General features: G+C 32.9%; 1 protein-coding gene across 7 annotated transcripts in view; it reads left to right on the top strand.

Annotated features, from left to right (window-relative positions):
* Window positions 1-6,238: 6,238 nt before the first annotated feature.
* LOC131153553 (uncharacterized) overlaps window positions 6,239-27,517 on the top strand; it is a 142,831-nt gene continuing 121,552 nt past the window's right edge. For 4 of the 7 annotated variants that reach the window (XR_009136258.1, XR_009136259.1, XR_009136260.1 and 1 more), the window contains exons 1-2: window positions 6,263-6,551; window positions 25,494-25,581. Coding sequence is in view for 4 of the 7 variants with exons in the window: in XM_058105937.1 (XP_057961920.1) it covers window positions 6,462-6,551; window positions 25,494-25,581 (178 nt within the window). In the remaining 3 variants the exon portion in view is untranslated. Of the gene's footprint in view, window positions 6,552-25,493; window positions 25,582-27,517 lie in introns of all 7 variants that reach the window. The other 3 variants (XM_058105936.1, XM_058105935.1, XM_058105938.1) reach the window with 1 other exon arrangement.

Raw genomic sequence — 27,517 nt, 5'->3', positions numbered from 1 at the left:
TATATATATATATATATATATCGGAAGTTAATGTTTTCCTAAATATTCAATTGTTCAAATAAATCATACTTAAATATATATATATATGTATATAATTTATATTCTGAAAGTAACCAGTTTAAACTTTAATAAAAAAAAATCCTACTATAACAAATTCCCCTCACCTATTCTTTTGAATTATGCCTGCAAAAACCCCGAAACGACTCTGACGGCACTCACCCGGGCCCTAATTCAAAAACCTGAGTTTATGAACCCAAACTTCAAAAAAATTATATTTTATCACTCCCTAGGCCCTATACATTCCATTATAACAATATAACTTAAAATATCCTACTTACCCTAATCTTGGGATGATTCCCAAACTCCTCAAACTGAAATTTTGTTGTGGCTAAGTTGTAGAGAATTTCCCCAAGATCAACGTGGTAGCTTCTGATCGAAGAACCGAGGAGAAATAGAGCCAGAATCGTAGAGAGAAGCCAGAGGGGCTGAATTTTAGAGAGAGAGACAAAAAAGAAATGTATTCTTCGTTGAAATTATGATTTTTGCTTATTTATAGGCAACTTACCACGTGGCCTCATCGACGAAACATCTGGATTCATTGACGAGCCCAAGAACATCGTTCATGGATGAAACCGGGAACTCGGTGATGAAATTCAGAAATATGAAAACCTCTCTCAGTAAGTCCTCGTCGACGAGACATGCATACTCGGCGACGAGGCTTAAAAAATCGCTCGTTGACGAGAAAATCAAGTTCGTCAATGAGTGCCTACTTGTTACCCTTTTTATATTCCTTTTTCCTTTCTTTGATTTCCCCTTTTTATTTTATTTATTTTTGTTTTATTTATTATTATTTTTTTAAGTTCGGGTTATTACAATACAACTGCTCTGTGTTAAACACTATCAAATCATTATTCAATATCCAACACTATCATATTATTATGTTGTATTAAACAATGTCAAATCATTATTCTATATTAAACATTATCATTACATAACTCTGTATAAAAACATGGTTATATCATTATTCTGCATTAAACACGGTCATATCATATTAAACTACCATATCCACCATACTCCCTACATTCCTCGAGTTTGATATAAAACATACTTTGCCCTATATCATCATAAAATGTCTTAACAAGCTTACTTATGCAGTAACACAGTTATATATCATGCCACACAAAATAGGTGATTATTCATATTATAACTTATGCACTATCATATTTATATTATGTGTTAATCTCATGCCACACAATATGGGTATTAATTCACAATATAATATTCGGTCTGGGATAACTATATTTCTTACTGAAGAATAATCATGGTGTAATCCTCTCTAAAGTTTTGCTCAACCTCAAAATACCCTTTCCTAAAAACATACCTAAAACATTAATAATCTAAAATTTCCATATGTCTTACCATTTAGAAAATCACGTATAATGTTTCTGTACTTAAAACCTCTATTTTAAACAGTTCAATTTCAGAAAATAAACTGATCTAATTTATTCCCCTTACCTATTTACTGAAGAAATGCCAGCAGGGACCCTGAAACGATGTCTGCGGCGTTCACACAAAACCCTGTATTCATATACCTTAGTTTAATTGGCTAAACCCCAGAAAAACCACTATTTTAAGATTCTTAGGTTTTGGTTAAACTTTAAAAATAATTGATATAATTCAGGCATAATTCATTTTCCTTACCTTAACTTTGGAGTGGTCGTGGATCCTTAAACACCCAATCTGCTCCGGTTCAACTGCAGAGAGTTGACACCGGGATCCCGAAATGAGGTTTGTTAGTCGATTCGGGCTGGATTCGGGGTAGAGATTGAAGAGAGAGAGAAGGAGAGCCACAACCCTAGACAGAGTTCTAAAAAAATGAGCTGTTGCCCTATTTATAAACCCCTGCCGCAGACAAAACCGTCGACAGTTTCAGGACCCCTGTCGCAGACAAAACCATCGATAGTTTTCCTGAAACTGTCGACGGTTTGGATTTTAATCCAACCAATTATTTACCGTTTTATGTTTACTAGGTCGCAGTAACTCAAAACCGTTGATGGTTTTCTGAGCTCATACTGTGCCAAACCAAAATTTTCTCTTTTCTTTATTATTTTTATTATTACTATTTTCCGGGTCTCTACAACTCCTATGATTATTTCCCCACTCACTTATAATAATACAGTAACGAAAACATTGCTTCAGCTTGCTATCATTCGGAAATGTACTCTCAAAATGAAAAAATACATATGAAAAACATATAACCTTAATTTTTAGAAATTGTAAAATGAAATGATTTTTAATCTAAATATTTAAAAGTTACAACACAACTTATTGAATTTTACTCAATATAAAGAAATTGCAGTAAATTTGTAAAAGTTACTAAATTAACTCAAAATTGTACCAATTTAATTACTAAAATTTAAAATAATTATATTAAAATAACTCACCTTTAGCATTATTTTTATCATTTATATTGCGCAACCACTCTCAGCTACAATGTTTAAGGTAAAATAATTTGTTTGCTTATTTATATACAACAACAATACCAAACTTAAGTCCCACTAGGTGGGGTCACTATATGAATCATTTTCCACCAATTTATGCGATTATGGACAATTTCTTTCAGTAAATTCAAGACTACTAATTCCTTCTACCCTACCCATTCTATAGTATTTCATAGTAACTAATTCACTCTTCCTCACTACCGTGCTATGTGGGTTAGGTTGCAAGTGCCCACACCATGTGAGATGTCCCTCCCTTGTTTAATATTCTACTAGAGTCATGCTTAACTTGCTACACATATGTTAATTTCTTAATTTATCTTTTAACATTATACCATTCATCTATCTACGCATTTTCATTTCAACAACTTTTACTTTTTAGATATATCGTTTCCTAGTCGCCTAACATTATGATCTAAATAGCATAATTGGTTTTACAACCGTTCAATAAAACTTTCTTTTTAATTTTAAGGGTATTATATGATCACAAAGCATACTCAAAACACTTCTCTATTTTACCCAACCTACTTTAACTCTATCTATTGCATCTTCTTTAATTTATTTTTTAGCTTGTATAATAGATCCAAGGTATCGAAATCTATTCGTGTTGTTGATTTCTTCATCGTCAAGTTTAAATTTTTCTCCAATATTCCTCCAACTGATACTAAAATTACATTTTATTTATTCTAACTTATTTCTACCATAAAGCCTTTAGATTCTAAAGTTTTTCTCCATAATTCTAAATTATATTCTACTCTATCCATAGTTTCATCAATCAGACAATGTCATCTGTAAACAACATGCACCATGAAGCTTCATTTTGGATACTCATTGTCAGTTCATCTATCACTAAAGTAGAAAGATAAGGGCTCAAAGTAGATCTTTAATATACTACCTAATGTAATAAAAAATTCTCAAGTCTCTCCACCTACAGTCCTAACACTAGTCATTACTCTATCATACATATCCTTAATGACATAAGTATACCTGCTACTCACACCCTTTATTTCTAAAACCCACCATGGAACTTTTCAAGTATAAAACCTCTAAATTTTACCTCAAAGTAATGTAGCAATCATCAACTAGTGGGGTAGCATAGCTTAAGTACGTACAAAGTTTAACATTTCCAGCTTAACCATTTAGTTTGTAGTTATCATCTTATAAGCTGTCATTACCTTTTTGGCAATAACATTTTTTTATTTAAGTTCAAATCCTTTAACTCAACTATAATTTTGAGCTTCCAACAAGCATCTTGGAAAGTCTTGCAACCTTTTTGGGTATTACAGTCATCATTAGTTGCAACCGAATAAATTATGTGACTTTTGTGTCAACTAATTGTCAAGATAAAATCATCCAACTTCACCACTAAAACTCCCAATTATTATATATGTTAGAGAGTTTTGGTGCCCAAATAGTAGTTATTTTTAACTAAGATGTGGTAGTATAGTCAAATAAAGTCGGAAGTTGAAAATTCAAACTCCTAAATACAAGGTTAGAGTTCAAAGCTTAGATTTAAATTTGCGCGGATTAAAAATGCAATAGAAAGGGCCGAGGTTTAGATTTGGTGGGTGGATTTATGGTTTGATCTGACTTTTGTGCTAAATATGGAAATCTAATGTAGCTAAAGACATTGAGTTAGGCTTATTAATATTGATTAGATTAAAAATATGACAAAGCAAATGCATTTTTTAGGGGGAAGGGAACGGGGTTGGGGGTTTGATGATATAAGGATTGGTAATGGTTCTTGGTTTGACTTTTGATAGTATAAGGATTGGTAATGGCTGTTGATTAAATTGAGTTATGCTGCATTGTTAAAGATTAAATGACAACGACTTGTAAAAAGTGAGTAAAGAAATTGTTTGAAAAGCATTAGACACTCAATAAGGATTGCATAATGACTTTATTAAGGAGTCGAGAGTAAGATATAATTTTTGAAATTACTTTTGCTAAAATGGGGGTTAGTCTAAAAGTGCTTATGCATTCCTATTCAGAGTTTAAGACTATGTGATTGTAGTGTTTTAGTAAGGTTTTTGGTGCAAAAGGCATTAAGCATGATAAGACTCGTATGGTCATGAAGGGAAATTATTATTAGGTCTAAGGGGAATGGTGTTTTGGGGGGTTGGGGGTGGGGAGTGGATAAAAAAAAAGGAATTTCATTGGAATTATATCCTAAAGTTTTCAATTCCATATGATATCTTTACAATGGTTGTTTAAGTAAAAATGCGACTTATTTTTATTCGAGAGAATTACATAAAATATATATATATTTTTGCATTTTACTTTATACTGTGCATTTTTTTTTTGCGTGTTTGTTATGAATTATTTGTCTTCATTATTCTTATTTTATTTTTATATCATTAATTTAAATCTATAAAGGAAAATCATAAAAAAATCAATTTATGAAATGTTTTATTTTTTTCTACTGCCAAAAAAAAGGTGACAATTTCAAGAGATTTTTTTTTTCAATTTTTAGATATTTCTAGAGTTTCTTAATTGAAAAATGGGAAATCACAAAGCAAATTCAATTTTGATAGAATTCTATTAAAATTTGAACAAAATATGCCCTTTTTTTTATATAAATTTTAAATAATACACTTACTTGTGAAAAAAAAATGGAATAAAAAGCTTAAAATTCTAAGTAATTGATAGAGTTGTGAAATAAAATTAGACACTTGAGAATGGCGACAAAAAAAAAAAAAAGGAAAATAAGGAGAAGACATAACTTGGCAAAATATGACAATTTAGGGATTCAACTATGAAAATTTTTTATTTTAAAAACTCAAATAAATACAAAAAATACTTTAATCAAAGAAATCACAGGCATGCTTTGTGGTAAGGGCCATTTTTAGAATTTAGTTTTAAAATTATTTATTTCAAATTATTATCTATAAAAAAAAGATAAAGGGTAGCGACGTTTTAAAAATTAGTTCACCTAAAAATAAAGAAGGTAATATGCTTAAAAGAATGGATAGATTCATACAAGCATTTCACATTTCATAAAATGCCAAACTTTAGTTGCACTATATTTTTTATTTTCATATATTATAATTTGTGACTTTTTGTTTTTATTTTATTTTTTAAATGTCAATCTTTAGTTCCAGGCATTTCATATTTCATAATTTCAAAACACCTAACACTCGAGATGTAAAATACAAGTTGGAATTGAAAATTGACGATTTGTTGAAATTGAAAAACACATGAAATTCAATACAAACAATGAAATGAAATTTGCACATTAATTCATCAATTAACTATTCAAATAAACATAAAATTGAACTTAAGTAAGCCAAAACTCACTAGTTCATTCAAGAGATTCAATCAAATATTGCTACACCATGTAGCGATTTTTAATTCACCATATGTTTAATATCACTAGACCATACAACGATGATTTAAACTTGCTAGACAATCTAACACTATTTTTAGCAATGCATTATTTTGAAAAAAAATAAAATTCAATGTGAATTATTTTTAAGTAATTTATAATGAAATCCATATTATTGTAAAGGGGATTCTCCTGTTAATGTCATTTTTTAAGAATGTCAAATTTATTTCTATAACTATTTATGATTATATCAAAATACTCTTTGGCTACTCATAACTATTACAAAATATTATCATAATTATCTTAAAATATTTTAAAATATATTTATACAATTTATTTTTTTTATTGTTATTAATTAATTAATTATTTTTAAAAAGACTATGGAGCTGTACATGGCTAGTAATATTAAAATTGAAAAAAACCCTCCCAACTCAAGTCTCCCTCTTGCAAAATAATCGCCAACCAGCAAGAAGATTTCGTGAATGAAGAGTTGTTTCGCGAGAGAAAGAGAGACTCGTCGATGAGAAAAACTTCCAGAGGGAACTCAGAGAAAGGGAAAATTTTTTCACAGAGGTTACCTGGCTCTCTCTCTCTCTCTCTCTCTCGACTAGGTTTCTCTCTTTAGAGTTTGAGTAAAGATGCAAGGGTTTCAAGATAGCGGGCCCCTCGATTTGGGGCAACTTCAATTCACCATGCAAACCATTGAACTTGCTTGCAGTTCGATTCAGGTATTGTTTGTTTGATCAGCACACATTCATCGAAGAGCTTTTTTTTTTTTTGTATAAAAATATTTAAGTATATTTTGGATTCAATCGCACCCATGTCTGTTTTCTTGGGAAAAATTGGAGGAAAAGGAAATAAAAAGAATCTTGAGACCCGTTTTCCTATTTGTTGTACTGTTAAATTATCAACTCTGTGTTAAAATTATTTGCATAGGTTCTGATAGACATTGGCATGTTACTAGTAGTAGGCAGCTCCCAAATTTGAATTTAATCCCATCTTACACATTAATTGCTATTTGAATCTAATAATAAATTGTTATTTAGTAAAATAAAGAATGGAAAAGAATCCGGTCTGCACAAAAAAAGGTTCTTAAAATCAACAATGCTAATTAATTAACGTCTTTTTGGGAAGCGATGGAATTGGTCTAGAAGAATATAAACGTGAAGCATGTTCATATTTTGTTTGGGCACTCTATGGCTTCTGCTGCATGTGTGACATTGAAAAACTCAGCGCAAACAACATGCAAACAATCAGTACGTCTCATTTTTTTAAAGAGAACCAGAAAATTATTTTCTTTATACCCAATCAGTACATCAGTTATCATATGTACTATCTAATTGAGTATAGGTGTTTTGGATGATCTGTGCCTGATTGCATTTTTAATTGGTCAATTTAAATTAGAACTCTCTCTCTCTCTCTCTCTCCGAATTGTGTCCCTTTCATGTGGCATCTCATTTTTTATTTCATTTTACCATGTTCTTGTTCTCTACTAATTATTTGGTGGTGTAACATTTTTAATCAATCATTGAGTGGTTATATATGTTAAATATCTTCATTGCTCTCCTTTTGCCTTTGTGAGATATTTATAGGTTGGATTAGGCATGACTTGTGTAGAGACACTTTGTAACAATGAATGGAAAATATGCTGCAGCTGTGGTGCTGGCAGTATAATCTATGGAATGCAGGCTTATAACTGATTTTAAGAACCTCACTAGCGTCAAAAGTTGCTTATCTACATCTTCATTGTTGGTGCCAGTGTTTTGGAGAATTTTCCCCACAAAATTAGTATTCCCAAAAACCCTGCTTGTCTTGCTACTTCCCCTCTAAATTTCCTTTGATTGCTTTGAAAATTGATGTTTATTTTTCCTTTTTAAGAGGCAAATATATATTAAAAACCATTGCATATGCTATCATGTTTATAAATGTTCAATCAGATGCTAGATCCTTTCGGGATCACCAGGGGAGAAGGGTAGGGGTAAAGGTTATTCTAAATGGTTCTTGTGAGGTTTCTTAGCTGGAATGTGAGGGGTTTAGGAGAGGCTATATATATGTAGAGAGATTATCTTGAGAGCGTCTCATCAAAGGCTAGAACCCAAGTTTCAAGAGGTTGATATAGCACAGTTGTCAAGTCAAGATTTGAATTGTGAATCAAAATAAGTTAAGAAGTTGAGAGTCAAGAGTCGAATCATGGTAGAATTTAGTACAAATTTCCAAATTTTCTTCGAAGCAGCATGCATAAATGTACAAAAAACAAATTAGTAAAATATAAAGCATAACAAGTTCTTTCAAGTCACTCAGATTTTGAATAAGGACTGGTGCTTTCTACTTGATTACAGTTGCTCAAATGATTGTGGCAGAATTTGGGTTGGTTATGACCCTTACTCTATTGATATGATTGAAGTGATTTGAGGTGCTCAACACATATCTCTCAGTGTTAATCTAAATTCAAATTTATTTTGGTTTTCTTTTATCTATGTTTCAAACTCTCATGTTGAGAGAAATGATCTTTGGATAGATCTAGGTAACTTGGGAAGCAAAGTAAAGGATATGTTTTGGGTGGTTTTGAGAGATTTTAACATAATAAAGCTGTCTTCAGAAAGTTCTAATGGGATTTTTGCTGGAAATCTGTCTGGTGTTTAATGTTTTAATCAATTTTTTATCTTCTACTAGTTTGGAGGATGTTCCTTTTATTGGTCCTACTATTTACCTGGACTAATAAAAGAGCTCAAGGGTTTATAGCTAGAAAACTTGATAGAGTGTTGGCAACTCATATCACTTTATCAAAGTTATCTCAACTAAGCTCAGATTTACTTCACCAGGGTATCTGATCATTGTCCTGGAGATGTTAATTTTATGATTCAAAAAATGAGTTATCAGCTTAAGAAGCTTTTTAGATTCCTTAAAAATTTGCTGGGCTAATCATAATGATTTCATGGATTTGGTGGCTCAAGCTAGGAGATATAATTTCTCAGCTTCTCCTATTTTTAATATTTACAAAAAGTTAAGACGTCTGAAAACATCTTTGAAACAGTTCCACAAATATATCCAATGTTTGTATTGTAAAGGAACCAAAAGCCAAACATCTTGCTAGCAGTCGCCCGATGTAATGAGAGGATCAGATACTAGCATCCCTTCTCTCTCACTCTTTCTCTCTCTCTGGACTAGGCTTCTCTCTCCAGAGTTTTGAGTAAAGAGGCAAGGGTTTCAAGATAATGGGCCCCTCAATTTGGGACAACTTCAATCCACCATGCAAACCATAACTTGCTTTCAATTTGATTCAATTATTTGATTGATCAACAAACATTAATCAAAGCTTTATTTTTTATTTTTTGGATTCAGTCGCACCCTTATTCTGTTTTCTTGGCAAAAATTGTATGAAAAGGAAAGAAAAAGAATCTTGAAAACTGTTTTTCTATTTGTTTTACTGCTAAATTATCAACTTCTAGTGTTAGAATTATTTGCATAGGTTTTGGTAGACATTGGCATGTTACTATTAGTAAGTAGCTCCCAAATTGGAATTTAATCCCATTTTACACAACAATTGCTATTTGAATCTGATAATAAATTATTATCTGGTGAAACAAAGAATGGAAAAGAATCCAGTCTGCCAAAAAAAAAAAAACCTTAAAGTGGACAATGCTAATTAATTAATGTCTATTTGTGAAGCGATGGAATTGGTCTAGCAGAATATAAACGCAAAGCATGTTCATATTTTGTTTGGGCACTCTACGGCTTCTGCTGCATGTGTGACATTGAAAACCTCAGTGCAAACAACAACTGCATTATTACTGACAACCAGAAAACTCATTTCTTGATATCCAATCAGTCCATCAGTTATCATATGCTATTTGAGAATAGGTGTTTTGGATTATCTGTGCTGATTGCATTTTAAATTGGTCAATTTAAATTAAAACTCTCTCTCTCTCGCTCTCTGAATTGTGTCTCATTCATGTGCCATCTCATTTTGTATTTCATTTTATCATGTTCTTGTTTTCTACTAGTTCTTTGGTGGTGTAACATTTCTAATCTATCATTGAGTGGTTATATGAGTTAAATATCTGTATTGCTTTCAGTCTTTGCTGTGGTGAGATATTTTTAGGTTGGATTAGGCATAGCTTGTTGCTGGGCAAAGGAATGATCAGTTTCAACAAAGTATAATCTCTGGAATACAAAATTATAATTGATTTTGAGAATCCCACTTACCTCAAAAAGTTGCTTATCTGCATCTTCATTTTTGATGCCAGTGTTTGGGAAAATTTCCCCCACAAAATTAGTATTCACGAAACCATGCTTGACTTGCTAATCCTACTTTAAATTCCCTTCGATTGCTTTGAAAATTGGTGTTTTTTTTTCCCTTTTTTAAGAGACAAATATATTTTTAAAAACCATTGCATGTGCTATCGTGTAATAAATTTTCAATTTTTCTTGAAATTTGTGTATGCTACATCTATACTTGATGGAAGTGTGTTTTTTTCCTCCCTCTCTTAATATTTGTTTTGAGTCAATCAGATGCTAGATCCATTTAGGATCACCAGGGAAGAAGGGTAGGGGTAAAGGTAGTTCTAAATGGTTCATATGAGGATTCTTAGCTGGGAGGCGTTTAGGAGAAGCTGTATATCCATAGAGAGATTGTCTCGAGAGTGTCTCATCAAATTTGTTGCTGGAAACAAAGTTTCAAGAGATTGATATAGCATAGTTGTCAAGAGTTGAATTGTGAATCAAAATAATTTCAGGAGTTGAGAATCAAGAGTTGAATCAAATCGTAGGATTCACTACAAATTTTCAAAATCTATTTGAAACAATTTGCATAAATGTACAACAAACAAAATAGAAAAATATAAAGCCTAATAAGTTCTCTCAAGTAATTCAGATTTTGAATGAGGAAAGGTGCTTTCTACATGATTGCAGTTGCTCAAATGATTGTGGCAAAATTTGGGTTGAATATAACTCTCAATCTATTGATGTGATTGAAGTTATCTCAACTGGTCAATACATATCACTCAGTGTTAATGTCAATTTGAATTTATTTTGGTTTTCTTTTATCCATGGTTCAAACTCTCATGTTGAACAAGGATCTTTGGAGAGATCTAGTCAACTTGGAACAAAGTAAAGATATTTTTTGGGTGGTTTTGGGAGATTTTGATATAATAAAGCTGGCTTCAGAAAGTTCTAATGGGATTTTTGCTGGAAATCTGTCTGTTGTTGAAGATTTTAATCAAATTTTATTTTGTAGTAGTTTGGAGGATGCTCCTTTTATCGGTCCTCTATTTACTTGGACTAATAAACGAGATCGGAGCTTTATAGCTAGAAAACTTGATAGAGTGCTAGCAACTTGTTTTTACTTTATCAAAGTTATCTCAACTGAGCTCAGAAAACTTGATAGGGTGCTGGTATCTGATCATTTTGCTGGGGATGTTAACTTTCCGATTAAAAAAATGAGTTATCAGCTTAAGGAGCCTGTCAGAATCCTTAATTGCTGGGCTTAATCATAAAAATTTCATGGATTTGGTGGCTCAAGCTTGGACATATAATTTCTCAGGTTCTCATATGTTTAATCTTTTCAAGAAGTTAAAAACGTCTTAAAACATCTTTGAAGGAGTTCACAAATGCATCCAATGTTTGTATTATAAAGAAACCAAAAGCTAAACATCTTACTAGCAGCCACCCAAAATAATGAGAGGATCAGATGCTCCAAGCATTGTGAGTTGTGAGTGCCGACTGGAGAATAGAAGTGTGATGCTGGGGCAGCATCAACGTTCTGCAGCCATGGAGAAATTAGAAGAGAGGAAGGGAAAGGGAGGAGAGAGGAGATACCGGGGGGAAACTCTCGTTCACTCAACAATTCAAATTCATGAACAACTGCCTACATCATGGCTTTCACACACTATTTATAAGAAAGCCTCTAAACACATGAAATTACACACATATTTCTAAAGCTACAATGCTTTACAAACAAACCCATATTTTCCGTAAATATTACAAACAAGCCCCCAAAATACACATAATTTTATACTAATTAAACTAAATACATGTTAAACTACTAATTAAACCCAACAGTTCCTCAATCCTACTTAATTATTCTCCAACAAGGATCTTCCCAAGGTCTTGCTTCTTGTTTTACATCAACTCTCCTCCAGTTAGAAAAAAATTGGCCTTGAGTTTTGAAATGTTGGAGGATCAAAAGGGAGAAGCAAACTTGGACCTTCTGAGGGCCAATGGTTGAATAAGGCAAGAAGTCACGTTCCATTGATAGCAACATAGACTCGAGAATTAGAATCAATGAACTCATCGGGGATGACAAACTCTACAATAGGAATGTTTGAAAGACTTTGGATGTCTTCAAACACATTCATTGCCTTACTTGTAGTGTCTTCAGGTTGAGTAACTTTGACATGCTCAATAATTTCATATTCTTTGCTGGTTGGTTGGTAGGGTAGGCTTCAAAATGATTTTTGTTCTATTAATTTGGAAGACTTATGTGTTCTCATGTCCTTGAGTCACCCCCAAATCATCCAACCGATGAGAACCAAGTAGTACATGGCAAATCTTCATAGGTATGATAGCACACCAAACATTATCAAAATAGTCACCCATTTGGATAGGAACCAAACGTCTTTCATAAACATATATGTTAGTGTTATCAATCCAAGATATTTTATAAGGCTTTGGATGGGATTCTGAATGAAGTTGCATACGAATAACTCTGTTTCTAGAAGTCACATTCATATGGCGTCTTCCATCAACAATGAATTTGCATACTTTTTTTTTCATACTAAAGAAAGGTATGGAATGACTTGATATTATGCTTAGAGTATGACAAAGCAATTCATTTTTCCAGTAAGCTGTCACCATCTTGCTGGATTTATTCATGTGTACTGCAACTATATATCATCAAAAGCCTTACCACAATTTGCCCACAACCCTTGCTCTTAATTTCTCAAAAACTGTCTTCAATTCACCTTTGAAATTGATTGTCGTGCTGAAATGAAACAAATACACAAAGAAAATTCACAAGCATTGATGCAAACTGGTTTGTTATTGCTGGCAGTGACAAAGTGCTGATGGTAGAACAATTTTTCAATTTCTAGTGTTTCGTGTCAAATTATTGCACCTGCTTGCATTATGTTGTCAGTAATCAAAATACTATGCTGCATATCAAAATACCGTGGAGAAAAACCAATTTCTCATAGCTGGGAACCAATTTCTCGCAATTCTGGCAGCAGGAGGGGAGTCTGGCAGAATCCCACTTGCAGTTGCCGGTGCATGGGGCGCATGAGTCACCGGTAGCAAGTTTTCAGCAATGATTTTTGGGGCGAAGGGAGCTCAATGAATGGGGAGTACAATGTTGTTGGTGGTGCGATGAGAAAAGTGCAGGAGGATAGGGTTTTCAAAGAGCCGATGGCTGGAGATGTTTTGGCCGGTGCGTGGGGGTTCCTCTGGTGGTCAGTTGGCGATGAAATCTTGAGGGTGAGGGTTTCGGGGGGTTCTGTTTTCAATGGGATGGGTGCTGTTGCAGGAAGGGGTCTGGAAGGTGGTTTGTGAAAAATGGGGACACGGATGGAAATGTACAGAGACTGCAGAACTGCTGTTCAATCGATTTTTTTTTTTAAAATTGAAATTCAGAGAGAGAGAGAGAGAGAATTAAGAAATTGAAGGAGAGAAAAGAAGAAGATGGGAGGCTGGAGGAGTTGCTGGACAGAAACTGTCAAGAGACAGCAACAGAATTCAGAAATGAGAGAGAGTTGAGAGAGTTATGGGAAAGAATTAAAGAGAAGAAGAAGAAGAGAAACAGAGAAGAAGAATGAGGGCAGAAGGCTGCTGGGCAGCAAAGGATTGGGCGCAGAACAGGAGATCAGAACAGAGAAGAGAGGAGAAGAAGAGAAGAAATCAGAAATAGAGAGAATTGAGAGAATTAGGAGAGAAAATTAGAAGAAGAGAAGAAGAGGAGAAGAGAGAGGGAATAACGGGGCAGAAGAGAAGAGAGAAGGGGACGATGTGGGGGATTGAAATGGAAGAATGGAGATTGAAGTTGGGCTCTGATACCAAATGATGCAGGGGCAGAATCAAAGTTCTGCAGCTATAGAGAAATTAGAAGAGAGGAAGGGGAAGGGAGGAGAAAGGATATATCAGGGGGGAACTCACGTAATCATGTTCACTAAACAATTCAAATTCATCAACAACTGCCTACATCATGGCTTTTAGATACTATTAATAAGAAAGCCTCTAAATACATGAAATTACACACATACCCCTGAAACTACATTGCATTACAAACAAGCCCACACTTACACAAATATTACAAACAAGCCCTCAAAATGCACATAATATAATACTAATTAAAGTAAATGCATAATAAGCTACTAATTAAACCCAACAATTCCTTAGCCATACTTTTCTTAGTTATTCTCCAGCAAGGATCTTCCAAAGGTCTTGCTTCTTGCTCTGTATCAAAGTGTCATCAATCTATATTTTGTTTTATGTTTTTTTTTTCCTGGAGCGTTTTTAACCCTTGCATTCAGTTTTACTGTAATAAGGTGGCCCAATTGTGCGAAAGATAAAGCTCAATAGCACTAAAGGCTGCAGCAATGAAATAAAAGTCGAAGTTGGTTCGCAATTTAGAGTTTGGCCTTATAAGGGCCTTGGGCATAGGGTGCGCCTGATTGAAGGTGCCTCAGCTGTGCCTAGGTGAAGCCATGTTGTTGCACGGTTGCACCTATGGGCATTTTTGGTGCTGAGCCATACATTTGACAACTACGTCAACAAAAGATACCATCATTTGAGTTCAAGTATCTTTAGGGATACTTCTCTTCCTCTTTGCTTGCTTTGGGGCATGTTGGGGCCCATTTTGTTGTGGAAAACATTTTCCATTTCCATTTTTAGCTTTCCAAAGAATTGCAAAAACTTCAGCTTATTTTTTAATTTTCCTAGACTTTTGTCAGAAGGTAGAAAATAAAGAGTTTGTTTAGTTGTACAAAACAAATTTTTTTTTTTTGCTTTTTATTTTTACATTTCAAAATAATTACAAAAAGGACAACTTGTTTCTCAATTCTCCAAAAACTATATTAGGTAGAATTTAGGATCATAGATTGGGGCTTGGATTTGGAATTGTGTGGATTTGAAAGAAACTCAAGACAATTTTATACTATATTTTGCCATAATCCATACAAATCAAAGCCTAGGATCCGAATTTCACACTCATGCAAAGAAATCTAGAAAATAATAAAAAGATTTTCTCCATACTTTTCTATATAAGTTATAAATTTAGAAAATTGGATAACAAGGTGGCATTTTTGTAATCGTTTGAAAAATTAGAAATAAAAAATAAGACTATTTCCACTGGCAACAGTGTCAAATTTTTTATATTTTTTTATACAAATGTTTTAAAATTGAAAAATTAGCTAGTTTTTTTTTTTTTTTGGTTTTGTTTTTGCAATTCTTTGGAAAACAAAATGGAAAATGAAAACTGTTTTCCACAACTTAATGGCCCCTTGATCTTATTGCTTCATGGGCTTTCCAGTTGCTGGAGCTTTTACTGTTCCTTTGACTCACTTAGTGTGCTTGGAGAGCTTTGTTCTACTGAATTTTTATTTATTTGTCTATTTAATTTTAAATCTGTTATTTGTATTTTACTTTTTGTTTTTTTGTTGATGGACTTTTTATCCTCCGTTTTATGTATTATTTATTCATTTTTCTTAAGAAATCTTTCTTTTCTTATAAAAGCATTATATTTGATAAAATATCCTTATTTTTCAAATTTGTTTGTAAAAAATGGTTTGATATATGCTTACCCTAGTGATGCAGTTCTTGGAGTTGGATGCAAAGTTAGTTTCTTGTGACAGAGTACAGAGTTCTTGGCTTCCATAGCAATATAATAGAAAAACGGCAAAGAAATGCGAAGTGATTGAAAAGGTAACAAGAATAAAGCCGTGTTGGCTTATGAAAAAAATTTTATTTTTGATTCTAGATTTCCAAATAATTACAAAAATGCGATCTTGTTGGGTTCGTTTTATAGACTTGGACTAGGCTCATTTGTGGACTTGTTTAATAAGGTTTAGTTAAGCTCGATAGAACATAGTGGGCTTAAAAGTTGGGGTTGTCCGAGTGTAAGCTTGTTTAGCCTAAACTCCCTAACTTGAATTTAGTGATAAGGCCAGTGCTCTAGGCCAATAGGCTGAATTAGGGCAAAAAAACCCTAAGATACTACTATAAGAGCCTTTCCACACCTTTTGTTTAACAAGACCCTAAGGTTATGTTTGGTTCGTGGAATAGCTATTCTTTGTAGTAAGATGGAATACAATTAGAAATTTGGGAATAGAGTTAATTCTTTTTGCAACAGGGACTCGTGAGGAAGCCCTAGAGGGACTAGCGATCACCATCAAACCTCCCCTTGCCTTGCTGCCTTCTTCATCTTGGTCGCTGTAAATATCAGGCTTGCTCTTTGGTGACATTAGCTAGGCTCGAAGTATCTTGTGTCAAAGTAACTCATTCTTTGTCGAAGGGATGTATTAAAGCTTTCTCTGAGTTCCATCTTGAAGGCCCGAAGTTTATGTGTTTTTTTTCCCAACAATAAGTCTTTCGTTCTCTTGAGAAACAACTCTTTCACTCACACACAAAATCAACCATGGATGTTCCAGCAGTACCACCATCAAACCTCCCCTTGCCTTGCTGCCTTCTTCATCTTGATCACTGTAAATGTCAGGCTTGCTTTTTGGTGACATTAGCTTGGCTTGAAGTATCTTTTGTCAAAGTAACCCATTCTTTGTCGAAGGGATGTATTAAAGGTTTCTATGAGTTCCATCTTGAAGGCTCAAAATTTTTGGGTTTTTTTTCCCAACAATGAGTCTCTCTTTCTCTTGAGAAACAACTCTTTCACTCACACACAAAATCAACCATGGATGTTCCAGCAGTAGACGATGTTTAGAGTGCTCGGTGCAGGTTGAAGGTAAATCCTTTGATCTGAGTCTAGAGAAGCAGGGGGAAATCTCTTTTTTGTGTGTGCTTGAGAACAATGTTTCTTGGAGTAGGTGGATTAAATTTTCAAAGGCGGTAGCTTCATGGGTTGCTGATGGATTGTTAACTTTCATTCAGCTGGATAGGGGATCCCTTAATATTCACAATGGAAATCTTCTTGCTGGATGGCGATTAGATGGACGAGGGTGGGGATGTTTTTGGAGCTAGGGTTGAGGGGGGAAGGGAAAATTTTTTTGGTGTTCATTCCTAGAGTTGGATAGCGAAGCTTTGCAAATGTGTTTTGTGATTTTGTGAAGGAGTTTTGTTTCAAGCTTAAAGGAGTAGGCATTACAAGTTCGTCAGCTCCCAAATTGTGGAGGCAGGTGGTTTCCAAAAGGAAGGTAAATTATGGCTGTGTCAGCAATACAAGACTAGAGAACATATGTTTTGGGTGTGGGGGAGAGTTGCGTTTGAAGGAATCTGGAGCGATGACTCTAGCTGCTTGTCCAGAGGAGATTATACAAGATAATAAGAGGTAGTGTGTAGCTCTCTGGTAGTCACTGCAAGTGTCAAAGAGACGGCTTGGGTTCCAATTGTGGAAAGACGAGGGGAAGAAGGTTGGGCCGCTTTGGCTGGCTCTCATTTTTGGACTTGGGCCAGGTATGCAAGAAAGGTGGGTGATGTAGGACGGGTAAGGGTGGCCTAGTCCTATGGTTTCAACCCTCACACAAGCACATACACTCAAGACACTTTGATTTAAGAACTCAATTAACTAAACATAAACACAATAAATCAAGCTTCATTTCACATGTTTAAGGATTTTGAAAAGGTGTATGATGCTGTTCAGAGATAAGTCCCAGGAGTTTTTTCAAAAAGGAATCAAGTTATATGCAACAAAGATGTTATTCAAAATTTCAAGAATTTAAGTTCTTTTGTTAGCAAGCAATTTTCCCACAATTGAGTTTAAACTAGCGAGTATCAATATTGAAGTCAATGGATTCAAAAGTGGTATTCAAGTGTGGAATTTCAGGCTTTCAAGCAAAGGCTTCAATATAAGCAAGGGTTTACAATATATAGCAAGGATTCAAACACGAGTACTGAAATTACCAAGAGAATTGTTTGGATGACTGAACGTTGTTCAACACAAGTCTTAGGCCATGCCATAAAATTCCTTGGAACAAGCTTTGAAACACCGAGACGAACGCAGCAATGTAATGGAGGGGAAGTGGCCGTGTGGGGGGGGGGGTATTTTGGTGTGGCCGTGTGGATGCGTTGGATGATAGTTAAAACTCGTCTAAAGTTCTTTGTGCACACTTTGAAATATGGATATGTATGCAGCAAATGAAATGATGGATTGGTGGCCTTGGGGTGTAACTTGGTGATGGCTGTGTGGGTGATGGAGGGAAGTCATGAAGGTGGGATAGGGATGGAGTCGCTGGATAGAATAGTGGTCTCTCACCACCTGATCTCCGAGGAGAACGATGTAGCCTCTCGCTACACAATCACAAGGATTGGACAAAGCTTAACAAGCTTCAACAAAGGGATATCCTTTCAATATCAATATTTTTGTCTCTCTACATAGTTCTTACAATGAAGGGGTATATATATAGCTAGCATGGGGGGACAAAGCATTAATAAGCTTAGCTAGCATGGGGGGACAAAGCATTACTAAGCTTCACTAGCGTGAGGGGACAAAGTAAACGACTAACAATTCCCACACAAGCATGGGAGACACAAATAATAAAGACACCAACTTACTAGACACATTAAATACTCTTACAAGTTACTAACAAAGTAAATGCTCCAACTTTCTAGACACAATAAATACTAAGCACTACTTGCTAACACTCGTACTCACTAGACATACACATGCGAGCAAGTTGTCTTGCATGTTTACAAATTAAATACAAACAAAAGTCAAAGAGAGGCCCAATTCGTGTGGGGCCCACAAGACCATGTGGGGTCCACATGAGTCTTCTTGCTTCAGCACTTCTCTTTGAGTCTTCAAACACTGAAAAGTCATAAAAACAAGTCTTCAAATAATCCCTTCAAAATCTACAAAGAATTATAACCGATATGGACATCGGGAGGTCGTCCACATGTCATCATGTCGGCAAAGGAAATGTAGACATCAGGGGGTCATCCACGTGTCAGCATATCAGCAAAGGAAATGTGGAAATCGGGAGGCCGTCCACGTGTCACAATATCTGAAAATGACATAGGTAGGGCATGCTGATCCCCATCAGTGGGGCTTCTTTTTTAGCAAATTTGGGCCATTTAATAGAACAGGCCCAATGTTATATAATAAAGCTAGGGGCCTCTCTTTGGTTTCTAAAGAGGGATCCCCAGAACAGGGGAATACTCAGTATGGTCTTGCTTCTAAGGAGGCCCAATGCAAGGTTATGGAATTCTAGGACCCTTCTATGCCTGATCCGATCCTCGATCTGGTCCACTCCTCTTTCCAATCAGAGAATTCAGATAAGGGGGAGTTGGATATACGGCCAGTTAACGAATTTCAAATGCCCTTTTCAGTTATTCAGAATAACAAACAAAAAGGGTCTCCGCATATGTGTCATCAGGATGATTTAAGCATGGTTTCGAGAACAGGTTGGGAAGAAATGTTGATAATAACATAAGTATTGGATAGGTGGTTGATTTGCGTTTCACAGAGGGGTTAGAAGCAGGTATATCCAGGAGAAATAGAAAAACAAAAATGGATATTGCGTACAAAATCTGATGTTTCAGGTTGTAATTTTGAAAAATCTAAGGGCCCTAAGGTTTATGCTAATCGGAAGGCTCTTCTGATGGATGCAGAAATGAAGAATTATATGAAGAGAAAAGGGTGCAATCTGCTTAAATAAGGCCAAAGAGTATAAGGAGAGATTCTGCAGGGAAGTTGAGTATTATGGAAGATGGACTAGTTAAGAGCAAGGATTTAGGAAGTAAAGGAGTTTGCAAAGGGAGGGAGGTTAAGACATGGGGAGATTTTTCTGATAATGATAGTGATGACTTAAGCGAGTTTGAGTGTGACTGGAGTTTGTTGTTGGATGAGAGAACAATATGGTTATGTTTCTGATTCCTGCGATGATCTCAAGGACCTATCATATGTTCATCCAGCCCCACTGGAAGGATTAGAGTGGGGTGCTATTTTTTAAAGCAATGGATTGGGTAATAACTTGCAATGCAATGATGGAATTTTACCTACACCAGTGGAGGTGATTCCTAGGAAGGATTTAGGAGCCCAAGAGATGTTGGATAAATTAGATTTAAAAATGTGTTATGCTGGAGGAACAGATGTGTGTTTTGTTGGGGGTAAAGTACAATGCGAAGAAGGGTCAAAGGGAGCTAGCAGATCATATGCTTGGTGAATTACGATGGAAAGGGATTTTCTTGGTTAATTGCTCTTTTTTGCTTTATTATTCTAATTTATTTTTATTGTTTTTTTATTTTTTATTTCTTTTTGGTATTTCTGTTTTATTTTTTTGGGGCTGATTTCTTGTTCCCTTACATTGTAACTTCTCTGTCTCAATCTAATACACTTTCTTTTATTAGCTCAAAAAAAAAGAATTTGGGAATAGAGGTAGGAATAGAGGTAATAACTCTTCTTTATATATTCCTTATTTCTTTCAACTTGTAATAAGAAGGGAATAAACATTCCAATGATGGAATTTGGGAATAGTTATTCCTTGTCTATTCTTGTTATGGATTCATAAGAAGTTTCATATTTTTATTTGCTTCACTGTAACAACATATATATATATATATATATATATATTTTATATAACTATAACTAATCTATTCGATCGTTACTGATCTATTCTTAGAAACAGGTATTCCGTGAACCAAATATAATGTAAGAGCCTCTTGCCTCTCACAGTGAGGGGGTCCAAAAGAATTAAACTGTTTGTGGGCATCTTTGTAGTTCGCTCGGTAAGGGCTTGTGAGCTTGTTCATTTATATAATGAACAAGCTTGAGAAAGTACATTGAAGCTTGATTTGTGCTCAAGCTCAGTTAAAATTTTAATAAACAAGCTTGAGCATGGTAAAGCTCAGCTCAGCAGCTTGATTTGAGCTCAAGTTCAGTTAAAATTTTAATAAACAAGCTTGAGCATGGTAAAGCTCAGCTCAGCTTGGCTCATTTGCAGCGCTAATAAGTGATCGTTTGGAATCACTTATGCAGGAGTATTTTTTAGAAAAAGTGCTGATAATAAATGCTGAACTGGAAAAGTGCTGAAAGTTTTAAGTGATGTTTGGTTGTGTTTTAAATAAGTGGTATCTAGATACTTATTTTATGATAGGGTATTGTATGATTATTTTTAAACATTTTTTACATTACAAATATTAATATTTTTTAATTAACAAGTTCATTAATAATTATTTTAATTATTCATAATTAAATTTTAAATATTTTTTATTAAAAAATAATATAAGATTATTATTTTTAATTAACAATTATCTTGTTATTAATGCTTATTTATAACGTATTACTATCATATTAAATTATGATAAAAATAATATTATTAATTAAATTAAAAAATTTAATACACTTTAATGTTAATTTAAATTAATAAATAGTTCTTGCTCAATCTAGAATTGAAGTATGATAGCTAATATGTCATAATACGTAGTAAAATAATATATAGCTATTTTTAAATATATTTTAAATAAAAAATTAATATTTTATAATTAAAAGTTTAAATGATAATTATATTATTTTCTAATTAAAATTTAAATATTTTTATTAGCTAAAATAATGTAATATTTTTCTTTGTTAATTTACAATTATCTTGTTATTAATGTATATTTATGGCACACGATTTTCACATTAATTTATGTTAAAAATAGTATTAATAACTAAATTAAAACTTCTAGTTTATTTAATATTGATTTAAATTTATAGATGGTTCTTTTTTATTCATTCCAAAATTTAATTACATTTTACTAATAATTAATGGGTTATAGTGCATAGTAAAATAATATATGGTTAATTTTTAGTTAGCAATTTAATTAATAATTTTGTTAACTGTTATTTTTAATTAATATTTAGTTAATATTCTAATTAAAATTTAAATATGTTTTATTAAATAAAATAATATAATATTAAAATTATTAATTAGCACTAATCTAGTTATTAATGTATATTTGTAAAATATGATTATCACATTAATTTATGTTAAAAATAGTATTAATACCAAAACTAAAACTTTTAGTTTATTTAATATTAATCTAAATTTATAAATTGTTCTATTTATTCATTCCAGAATTTAATCACATTTTATTAATAATAAATAGGTTATAATGCATATTAAAATAGTATATTGTTAATTTATGTTAGAAATAATATTAATAGCCAAATTAAAACTTTATTTTATTTAATTTGAATTTAAATTTATAGATTGTTCTTTTTATTCATCCAAAATTTAATTACAGTTTATGAATAATTAATAGGTTGCAATGCATTTAAAATAATATATGGTTATTTTTCAGTTAAAAATTTAATTAATAATTATGTTGATTGTTATTTTAATTAATATTTAGTTAATTTTCTAATTAAAATTTCAATAGTTTTTATTAACTAAAATGATATAATATTATTATTTATTGATGAACAATAATCTTGTTTTTAATGTGTATTTATAAGTATGATTATCACATTAATTTATGTTAAAAATAGTGTTCGTAAGTAAATTAAAACTTTTAGTTTATTTAATGTTAATTTAAATTTATAGATGGTTCTTTTTATTTATTCCAAAATTTAATTGCATTTTATTAATAATTAATAGGTTATAATGCATAATAAAATAGTACTTGGTTAGTTTTTGATTAACAATTTAATTAATAATTATGTTGACTGTTATTTTAAATAATATTTAAATATTTTTATTAAGTAAAAACAATATAGTATTATTTTTTAATTAACGATAATTTTGTTCTTAATTGATATTTATAAAATATGATTATCATATTAATTTATGTTAAAATAATATTATTAATTAAATTAGTATTTTTAATTTTTAATATAATTTTTGATGGTTCTTCTTGTTCATTCAAAAATTGAATTATGTTTTATTAATAATTAATATATTATAATACATTATAAAATAGTATATGATTATCTTCCAATGTATTTTTTAAATTATAAAATAGCCACTAAATTTTCTCATATTTATAAAAGTGACCCCACCTAAGAACAGTACCACTTATAAGTGGCCAAAAAGCTATGTTAGATTGTTTCTCAAAATTTAGTTAAGTTGTTCTAAAAAAAGTGGTTTTGGAAAGGCACTTTTGCAATAAGTGTTTGTTGTACATGTCAAAAACTACTTTTTTGTAGAAGTACTTATTTTAAGTGATAGTTTTTTAAGTCCTCCCAAATGGGGTCTAAAACATCTCCCTAACAAAATCTGGGAGAAACTAGATAGAAAATACAAAGCCAACAAATATCACCAATCATGTTGAATAACCGTAAAGCGCGCTCTTAAAATTCCCATAGCCAACACAATAGAGTGATGCCACATGATGAATCTTCTCCCAAATTTGAACCGATATAGCAGTGAACTCAAACATCTGGAGAAACTGCCCTTATCGGTCTCGTACTTTGCAACAAGTTATTGGTATTGATTCTGTTAAGCACAACCAACCACATACCCTCCAAATATTATTATAGAGAGGAAAAGAAGAATGTGATTGAGCCAAGATTTCACCAAGGATTTTCAAGAGTACACACCTATAGGATCAAAGGACCAGGAACGACCATCCACTTCCAAAGAAATGTGACAGTTATTCAACAAAACCAACAAAGAGAATAACTTGTCCATCTCCTTTTTGCTATGGGGCCTCCAAAATGAAATCCCGTGTAGGTGAAGGACCATCCGACTCAATAACAAAAGAAGTAATGGTGCTATTTTCCCTTGAGCTCAAATGGAAGAGATGAGGAAAGGAGGTGGACGAAAGGACGTTCCCCAACCAAAGGTCTCCCTTGAGAAGTTTTAGTCATCCATCTATTTATCCATAATAATTTCAAGGCAAAATAATCCAAAAAGAAAAATGTTGAAATTGCTGTTGCAATAATGGGACGTAAAATTGCTTTTGCAGCACGAACAATAAACCTTACCCTACTTATCCTTTTATTATCATCATCACTATCTTTTAATATATCATATCAAAATACATGTATATCAGGGAAGAAAGTACATCTTCCTAGAACTAGAAGTTACTAAAATAAAGGACTCCATTGCAACATGAAATTTTGATCAAATGACATAAGGCCACAACACGTTAAAAATGCCTGTAAAAATATTTTGGCCTACAAAATTTTCAATTCAAATAATTGGTTTAAACTAACAAATAGAAAATCTCGCTTTTGCTCAATTTTTTTTTGATTAAATAATGTGGAGAAATATCTCTTCAAAGAATACTCTATATATTGCTACTATTGTTATAGCAAGAAGAAAAAAAATTGCTCCAATTAAAAGGTGTCAAGTCAATTACACAATTGAAAAAGAAGAAGCTTGTCACATGTTATTAATTCATCTTATTAATTAAATATGGTTACCAATCCAAGTTCCCCATGTATCATTAAATTAATTCAAAAGAATGCTAGTAAGAACAAATAAAAAAATGGACCATTATCCTTCATTAAAATCAAGCCAATATATTAGTGCCATGTATTGTCTATTGGCGCTTTATATAACAACAATGACCAAAAATTAATGGTATGTGCCGCTTAAGCTCTCATACATCAAGATATTATCCTAGTCTTCTCTCTAATAAGTGATATTAGGGAAAATAGATGGATAGAATTCTATGATAATTCTTCAATGAGAGTTGACCACATGTCTAATGAGTAATGAGGAGGTCAAACCAAAGTTGGATTCTTTCCTTCAAGCCTCTAAGTAGATGTTCCTCTTAAGGTTTTATAGAGACAATCTTCTAAGCAATGGAGCTCTGATAGATTCAAGCTTCAGAGTCCCTAAAGAGCTTTAACTTTCTAGTCCTCAAGGCCCTAAGTACATCAACAACTAAGCATCTCAAATGTTGAATGATTTTGTGAATTTCAAGCTACTATATGTTCTTTTCTAACCAAAGTGGTGGAGATCTCTATTTGTTCTAGATCAAGTCATTAGATCCTTGATAGAGATTTTTCAAGAAGTAACGAATCAGAGGATGCTATTTTTGCAAAGAAATTATTGGAGATTGTACTTCGATTTTCGACAATTGACAAAGCAATTCATCACTTAATTTTGTTGTCTATTTTGGCTTCAAATATTTTGTGCAAAATGAAATGAACTAGTAAATGACATTATTTTCTAGAACCATGATATGTTAAAAAAAAAAAAAAAATGGCAACTTATCTTAAAACTTTGATAAGATGAGATGGGGGCAAAACATTTTAAAAGGGTTGAAGTGTCATTTTACTGATATGAAAATTAATTTTTGAATTTCATTTGGCATCCAATTATAAAATGACATAAACGTTTCAGTTCTAAACAAATTTTTAATATCTTGTAAACATCGTTTACTATATCTGTAATTTTTGGATTTTGGTGTTTGCCTGCACAATACAGTACTTGAACTCAAGTTGCCTCATTTATTATTAATTTTTTTCGTATATTCAAAGTTTTATGTCGTCGTTGCATATACATTATTGCTGGACTACACTACATGTGTGCATATAGATATAGCCTCAAGGGCATTGGCATTTTTTTTTTTTTGGGCAGATGCATGTTAATCCTGCAGCTGCAGAGGCCACTATTCTCTCACTCTGTCAGTCCCCTCAACCATACCGAGCATGCCAGTTCATTCTTGGTAAATCAATGCAATTCAAAATGTTTTATGTATGATAAAAATAAAATCTTTTTTTTCTCGAACTATGTGATTACATTATTGGCTTGTGCTTATGATGTTAGAAACATGACTTTGTGGCATTTGTTGTTTGTGAACTACATTTTCATCTGCTATATTGTTATAGGGCTTAACTCTCTCTCTCTCTCTCTCTCTCATTTTTGTGAAAACTTCAAAAGATTAATTTTTGTTCCAAGATATTTGTTTATCTTTGTTTTTATTTTTGATTTTGATTTTTTATGGTTACTATCCAAATGGGAGCGTGTTCTTTTTGCAATTTGTTGCTTGCTATGAAATTTTTGTTTGTTTCATCACTAATTAATGACCTTTGTAAATTTACTAGAGGGCTAAAATTACAAAAATATGCTCATTTGATTGGTAGTTGACAATTTGTTGCAAAGATTTTGTTTGCATGAGTTAACATCATGCTTTTCCAATCTTTATTGTCATGATAATCAATTTTTTGTGAGTTTTTTTTTGTTTCTTATGCATAACGACATAATAATATAAGATCGATTTTTTTTGATAGCATAGTGTATAAATAAAATTTAAAAATAAATCAAGTTTAAATGTGGAAAAATAATTACCTTTACGTAGTGTTTTCCATCATGTGGAGTCTTGGGAGGGGGTGATCGGCACACAATATTTTTCTATGAAGTGATTGCTCTCAAAACCTGAAGATTGTGGGCATGGATGCGGGCACAAAAGAAATAGGCAAATAAAATGTAAAATGTCATCATGTTGTGAGCGTCTCCATAGTTTTACACTGCAAATGTCCTTTTAAGAGCATATTGTGCTGATGTGGCATTAGGAACATCAAGATGTTTGAGGAGTGAGGAGTCATACTGCAATTATGTACCTAGGGTGTTTCACAAATTATGTAGTGCTCCCAAAACACTCTGCTATATACTAAGTCCGAACTGTACACATAGGGCTGCCAAAAGCATGGGGCAAGTGGGCATAATAGTTCATACTTCTACCATTTTTACCAAGTCTGTTATTCTTGAGAAGCCATAAATTGGCATATGTCATTGCCCAGTGGACCGAGTTATTCAACTATGTTTAAATAATTTAAATAGAGCTATAGTGTTTTCTTTGTATTCTATAAATCTGTCTACGGATGTAGTTTGGGGTGTAGCCTGGATTTTGTTTTATTTATTTAGGTCAACAGATGAATGAATATCTCCCAATAATTTTTATTTTTTCAAAAAATGTAACTTGTTGGTAACTTCCCCAAATCTCACCTTAACGGATTCATTTGTGGAGGGTTTTCATTATATGTTTGTTCTCAATTATTGCTTCTATTTGGCTGTGCTCTCAGCCAATGGCTAATTTTTACTGCTGTGTTCATGCATGTCTTCATTTTGTTTGTTTGTATCAAATATCAAGGACCTACGATTATTTCCTAGAAATAGAACTTTGTAAGAATATTGTTATTTTTGGCTTGATGTTGTGGAGATATCTAACAAAAATGTTGGGTAGGTGAAGAAAAATCTCTGCGTTGGTCTTTGTTGTCTTAGGGAAAGAATATGATTGTCCTTGGAAAATATGGTAGGTCTATGGGGAGAAATACCTTGGCACGATATGAAGTTGTGACTAACTTGAAATCCGTTCTATCGAAGTGTTAGATTATAATATGTCTTATGTACACTAGGTTGGCTCCCAGAATGGCCCTCCCACCTTGCCCTATCGTCTCTCCTCTCTCCTCTCTGGAAGCTCTTTTTGCCTTTTTGTTTTTGTTTAGCTATTCTGATCTTTCGCCATGAGAGACAATTTTTGTCACTGTACTGTCCATATTGAAGGGAAATTTTTGATTTGCGACAAGAGAAAGTGGGAAAGTTGAATTCTTGTTTCTGTTAGAGAAAAACCCAGCATGTAATTGTTGGGTTAGGGTTTCTTT

Source organism: Malania oleifera, chromosome 4 (assembly GCF_029873635.1).
Source record: "Malania oleifera isolate guangnan ecotype guangnan chromosome 4, ASM2987363v1, whole genome shotgun sequence".
NCBI lineage: Eukaryota > Viridiplantae > Streptophyta > Magnoliopsida > Santalales > Ximeniaceae > Malania > Malania oleifera.
This window is presented reverse-complemented; position numbering and strand designations above follow the sequence as displayed.